This window comes from Cornus florida, unplaced genomic scaffold, assembly GCF_030987335.1.
Source record: "Cornus florida cultivar Cherokee Brave unplaced genomic scaffold, ASM3098733v1 CherokeeBrave_3.0.0_Hap2_Chr02, whole genome shotgun sequence".
NCBI lineage: Eukaryota > Viridiplantae > Streptophyta > Magnoliopsida > Cornales > Cornaceae > Cornus > Cornus florida.
Genome location: NW_026775572.1, coordinates 38,253,749 through 38,260,486, shown reverse-complemented (window position 1 = coordinate 38,260,486; position 6,738 = coordinate 38,253,749). Strand labels below are relative to the sequence as shown.

General features: G+C 36.3%; 1 protein-coding gene across 1 annotated transcript; it reads left to right on the top strand.

Moving 5' to 3' along the window:
* Window positions 1–4,724: 4,724 nt before the first annotated feature.
* Window positions 4,725–5,632, top strand: LOC132286624 (basic leucine zipper 43-like). The gene has a single exon (XM_059788988.1). It carries the CDS (start codon window positions 4,923–4,925, stop codon window positions 5,502–5,504), a length of 582 nt encoding a protein of 193 aa, XP_059644971.1. The 5' UTR covers window positions 4,725–4,922; the 3' UTR covers window positions 5,505–5,632.
* The last annotated feature ends 1,106 nt before the right edge of the window (window positions 5,633–6,738 follow it).

Here is a 6,738-nt window from a genome sequence, read left to right as displayed (position 1 = left end):
AAGAGTTACCAAAATACCTCATCCCTACCAAATAGTAAAAGATTACCTTATCTATGTATGTAACAATGATGAGTAACAAAAAATCATTGAATTTTAAAAATATTGGCTGTTACCAGAAAGACTTAACGAATCAGATCATGCAATTAAATAACCAAGAATCATGGAGTTACAAATGGAGTATATAATAAGATAAAACATGAAGAAAATACAACGAAACAAGTTTTTGAACTCATCAGATAAAGAATTATGATCATCTTATCCAAATCCAAACATGATGAAATGAACTCAAAACATGAATTTGTACATATAATTTCAGAAGAGAAAAAGGGGAAAAAATTAAAAAGAAAGAAAGAAAATCAATTAAAAACTCCATGAATTGTTATTTTTCAAGTATAAAAAAACATAAACCCCACTAAGGCTGACCTCTTTCTTGAAAATCAATTTGATGAACATCTGAAAGGTAATAAGTTGAATAGGGGTAAATAAAGATGAATGACCTGGGCTGACTTTAAATCTTCACTAAAGGGGCCATCACTGAGCTTTTGCCTTGTGATTTCATCGTCGGTGATATTATTAAGCTTGTAGATCAAGTTATGGGGTTGTAGTATCCCCTTCCCCTAAGCCACATGCCTTTGAACACATATAAAAAGAAAAGAAAAGAAAAGAAAATATCAATAACAAGCCTAAAAGACCTTGCTTGCCGGCGTCGTTCATCGCCGACATCGGAATTGCTATCCTCCGAAAGCAAGATCAAACCCAGAACCTCATGTTTAAATGAAAGATTTAATCCAACCCAAGACTTGATGTAGTCTCAATTTAGGCTCAGTTTGGTAGAGTGGGTTTGAAGGGAAAGGGAAGGGAAGGTGATGGAGGGTAATAAAAAAATTGTGTTTGGGTAAAGTGAGTGGAGGGAAAGGGAAGGAGAGGGAAGGGTTTGGAGGGTTATTTATAACAATGTACAGTAATTTGTTTAACCTTCCAAAAATGGGAGGATAAGGAAAGAAAGGGAAGCCAATGGCAGGCAATGGCTCATATAATATTTGTCATGCCAATTTTACCCTCAAAATTGCACTTGATATTAGGGCAAGTATTCAGCGCGGGAACAAAGGAAGGCATGTATTCAGCGCAGGAACAAAGGCGCCAAAATTCACTGTTATAAGAAGAAATAGGAGAGAAAAAAGGGGGAAGTGGGTTCACGTATGGGAGAGAGAGAAGGGGAAGTGGGTTCACATTGTGGTCTCGGTTCCAGAGGAGGAAGTATATAGGAGAGAGAGAAGGGAAAGGTTTGTAACGGTTAAATTCATTAAAAAATCTAGGGTTTACAAATAGCACCTTTGGAGCTACACAAGCCTTTCGAAAATTCATCTGATTTCATCATCTTCTTGGAGTATTCGATCTTCAGGTGTGTTTCTTCAATCGATCTAAGTTTTCCTCTTTTATTATTATTATTTTTTTCCTTAAAGATTTGTCAGTATACAGTTGGAGATTTAATGTTATATTCTATGGAAAAAATTCGTGCGATTATCTTTAATTATGTCGATGGTTTTCTTGTGAACTCTGTAATTTTGTGGATTTCTCTCTTTTTATTTTTTTTGTTATAGTTAATGTGAATTTAGAAAGGAAAAAAAAAACACACACTTGATCTTCATTCCAGTAGCTAAAATTGGTTTCCAGAACAATTTTTCTTGAAAGGAGCCGCCTCCCATTTTTGGGAGCCTACTCTACTCATATTTGAGCCTCCTCTACTTAAAGTAGAGCCTGCTCCATTCATATTGGAGCCTCCTCCACTTATATTGGAGCCTCCTCCACTTTTACTTGAGCCGGCTCCTTTTATAAGATTTGAATTACTTGAGCCAGCTCCTCTTGGGGCAAAAATGTTGTTGCATATTTAAATCTCAAAATTTATCTTTTAAAATATAAAAAGGGCATAATAGTAAATTTATTATTATCCTTCCCTTTCCTTTCTTTTCCCAAACATGATTGTTATCCTTCTTTTTCTTTTCCTTCATTAATCAACCAAACACGATTGAGGATTAAACTTATCATTCCCTTCCATTTCTCTCATAACTAATGTTATCCTCCCCCTTCAAACCCACCCCTACCAAACATAGCCTTAGTCACCAGCAAACAATCTGGAGGTGTGGTGGTGGTTAGCCAGAGGGGGGGTGATTGTTGGTTGACCGTGGTGGGGTGGTGGTCAAGGATGGACCTAATAGTACTAATTTTTTTTTATATATATATTTTTATTATACTAATAGTATTAATTTTCCTTTTTTTGAATAACATATTTTCATATTGCCCCCCCTCCCCCCTGAAATAACAAACCCCCCCCCCCCCCCCCCCCCCCCCAACCCTAATTTCTTAGGTTCATCACTGGTACTGGTGGTGGTCGAGGAAAAGGTAGGTGGGTAGGGTGGGTGGTGGATTGTTTTGTGTGTGTGTATAGAAGAAATCAATTTTTTAAATTACATTAATACCCATAATTTAAATGACTTGGCAAATTTTATAAGGGTTGTCCAACATAAATTGGAAAAGAGCTTTTCTTCCCCATTAAAGAAGGGATATTAGTTTTCCCCACATATATATATATAAGCATATGTGGAGTTCAGTCATTTTTTATAGCAACTTAAGGGAATTTTTGTAAAATAGATAGGTCTGTTACTTCATTTGACGGTCCACCACTAGGAGGGGAGGTCTGTGTAAGAATGTTTCATTTTTAGTAGAGGTCTGAGTAATTTTCCAAACTATGAGAGAGGTCTCTGTAATTATGACAAATTATAGGGGAGGTCTGTACAATTTATTCAAAAAAAACCTTCTTAAATAACCTTTTTAACTAGTCATTTTATTTTTCAAACTTGGCTTAGTAAGTCTCGAAAGGGTCGGAATCTGCTCTCGTGTGGAGGGCATTTTATACATATCCTCTTGTTGGGGCTCCGCGCAGCCTGCATTAAACTGTGAACTGTGCACCAAGGTGATGTAATTTCGGTGCATAGAATTCCTCCGCAAACAGAGGTGATCGAATCTATTGAGAAAACAATCACATATTCATTATGATCTTCTTTTGTTAGCAGAATACCTAACAGATTGGTGACAAAAACTATTAATGTAACATAGAATTAACTAATAGTCCCTAACATATTGGTGTTATATATATATATTGCAGAATCCAAAAATCAATTTGATTATGTACTTACTTTTAAGTGATCATAAAAGATCCTCAAATAAAATAGGCTCAAGTTGTCTTTCCTTTATGTGTGTGGGTGTTGTGTGTAATATTTGAAATTAACCCAAGCTCCACTCTTCGACTTGTCTTTGTCACTGTGTTTATCCATAGAATTCCAGTAAGGGTCATGCCATATTCCTTTTGCATCCAATTTTATATACCCGCCTTCATAGCATTTTAAATATTGATATAAAATGGAATCGAAAGGCTACACGCTTTTTACATTAACTTTTTGGATACATGAATACCCTTTACAAAGATGTCCAAACATGCCCTTTGGATGTAATGCATGGACCTTCTTCTTCACTCATTCCTAATTTTTATATACTCTTTAGAGTTGCAATATAAGAGAGGTGTGTAGTGGGAAATCATCAGAACCCTAAAAGCATATCAAACAAAATAGATAGATATACAATATTTGAGTGCACTCTATTATATAAATAATATACCAAAAAAGCATCTCTAGTTGCAAGTTTTTGCCCAACTGCAAATGGCTCATTTTTTTTTTCCATTTGTCAATCAAATTGCAGTGGCTCTCAAGGACATATGGATAGGCAACTAAATAAAAAGGCAAAAACCAGCCTATTATAATCTTAGTGAGATGACACCATCTTAGTTCTCATACAATAGATTACATTTGGTAGAACATTTCACTTTCAAACTAATCAGATACTCCAAGAATGAAAGTTTGTTTTATACTATTTAGGAGAGAGACAGAGAGAGAAGAGTTTGGCATGAGAAGTGAGAGAATATAAAATTGTTTTTGCAAATGAATTACTTCTTGTGACCAAAGAGTGAAAAATGGTCAATTTTTGCTACTAAGATGGTGGGTTACACACTCTGAAATAGGCATATACATATGTTTGCTTGTCTGTGAGCACATGCATATCCATGATAGGTTTGCCTTAATTTGCAATCAAGTCACACAAACTTTGTCTCTGTTTCTACAAAACAAGCCAAACAAGCCAACCCTTTTGCAAATTTCATCTCATACAAGAGTTCAGATCCAATTTAATGTCTATACCTTTTTGTCAAGCTCAGATGAATGCTAACTTTAGAAAAATGTCATTGCCAATAAAAAAAACAATAAAAAACTAAAGAAAAAAGAGATGTCTGAAAATTTAGGTACTTGATGTTAACTATATGGATAATAAACCTCATATTCCAAATCTAAGTGATCTTTTGAGTCACCAAACTATTATAAAAAATGACATAAAAAATTCTATTTGATTTAATAAGCGTTTACAATTGACCTATAATTCCTCATCAATCGTAAGGTGTATGTTATTGGAGTTAAATATATATGATTTTCATATTTGTTGTACTCCTAGAGCAAACTCTTTGCAAGATTGACTTTAACACCATATTTCATTTGCTTTGCTTTTCCTTCTAAAACAAAATATTCCATTTCCAAATAATTACACACCCCACACCATACACTTTTTTCTCCCATTATCTAAAACACAAATCCTCCATAAATACACATTACATACATGCCAGATACATATTTCAAGTGCTACTACTGTGGATGCTAATTCCTTAAGCTCCTTACACTGTTGCTCAATCTGGCCCACTAATCTAGCTTTCTCCTATAAAACCACACCATTCCTAATGCTGCCCTAGCTCTCCTAAGTCCTAACATCTACATAATCCCCTGCAAATCAAACCTCCTTCAAGTTTTAGCTCATTTTTTTTAGCCATGCTTACATCCGAGGTTCCGGGAATCCAATACCTAGTTCCTGAAATCATGACCGCGTTTCCTAACAACACCGGTGTGATGCAAAACAATATGAATATTTCATTCCTAACCACCTTGCCAAATTCTCAAAACTCGCCTCCTGTCTACAAGTTCAGTCCCGGATATGCGTGCTTGAGCAACAACTCGACTTCTGATGAAGCAGAGGAGCATCAAGTAAGCATCATCGACGAAAGGAAGCAGAGGAGAATGATTTCCAACAGAGAATCTGCGCGTAGGTCGCGGATGAGGAAGCAGAAGCACCTGGACGAGCTGTGGTCGCAGGTGGTTCGGCTTAAGACAGAGAATCACCACCTTATAGACCAGTTGAACCATGTGTCCGAGTGCCATGACAGGGTCGTCCAAGAGAATGCAAGGCTTAAGGAAGAGGCTTCAGAGCTCCGCGAAATGCTCACTGACCTCCAAATCGGAAGTCCTTACTCGGGTCTGAGAGAGCTGGACGAAGTTACCTGCAACACAGCTTATCTCAAGGCTGAGTCTTCAAACCAATCCATTAGTACTAGTTCTGAAAAACTACTTCATTGAGAAGGAGCTGTTCTGTTTTTTGCTTTCAATTTACTTGTCTATGTTAACCAGTAGTATTTGCCTTCACTTGTGCCGTATGAGATCAGAAACAAAGCGTGAAGTGCGCAATAACATCTTAATTTCAACCATATCATGATTCCAATACAGCGAATTATATATTCACACACAATCATGACTAAATATATATATACACACGCACTTGTTTCAAACTCTTCTCGCCGCATAATTATCCATAGAAATCCAGAGAAAAATGTGTCCATTAAAAAAGAAATCAAAGACTCATCATGAGTACTTTCTTTCAATAAATATTTTGACAAAGTGGCCACCTTAGAAGTGGATAGATGAGGAACAATGATAATGAAATCAGGTAAAGAGGTTAATGTTATATGCTTAATTCAATGCTAAATTAAGAAGGAAGTGAAATTAATATATGTGAAATGTACTTGGAACAAATTAAGGGGAAGATCAAGTAATATTTGGAGATAATAGCTAGCTCTGTTGATCCTGAATGGGAAGAGACTCCATTAATTAGCTGATCTGAAGAAAGCTAGCTAGCTAGGACCCACAAACAATTGGTCCTGTATTGCCACAAAGCAGAGGAAATGGGACAAATAGTGGTGGGGTGTGCTGGTGGTAGTGGCTAATGATACAAAGAGCTACCATAAGAAGCAAAACATTTGGAAAGGCAACCCACTATACAAAATACTTCTAGTGGCTCACGTCCATGCTTCAGGTGCTGCCTGCTTCGTACGTCTTCCTTTCTACATTGCCATATCTTACTGCACTACCATCTCTCTCTCTCTCTCTCTCTCTCACACACACACTCACACTTAGATAATTGTAGAGATCTTGTTCGAAATTTCAAGCAAACGAGCACACAGGCACAATATTGCCCAAGCTCCAACACTCCATATATCCTTTAAAAAGAAGGAGAGATCATATCATATGGATGAATGTCACAAAAAAAAAAATAATAATAATAAATACTTTCAAGTTCCACAATTGTTACAGGAGTTCCTGTTTTTCCTGTCCACTCTAAATTTTACACGTTAATGCCAATTAAATGGATCTGAAGGTCAAATCCCCCTCTCTCATGCTGTTAAACAAGATTTATGTCATGATATGCTAGATGCCAATACTGTCTCACAAAAGTTTGCTTTTGTCACATAGATCACATGCTAAATATAAATGTAGCCAAAAGGTCAATGTTGATATTAGTGTTCAAAGAGGGGCA

Coding starts and splice junctions, on each gene's coding strand:
- LOC132286624 (XM_059788988.1), top strand. CDS start 4,923: ATGCTTACATCCGAGGTTCCGGGAATCCAATACCTAGTTCCTGAAATC.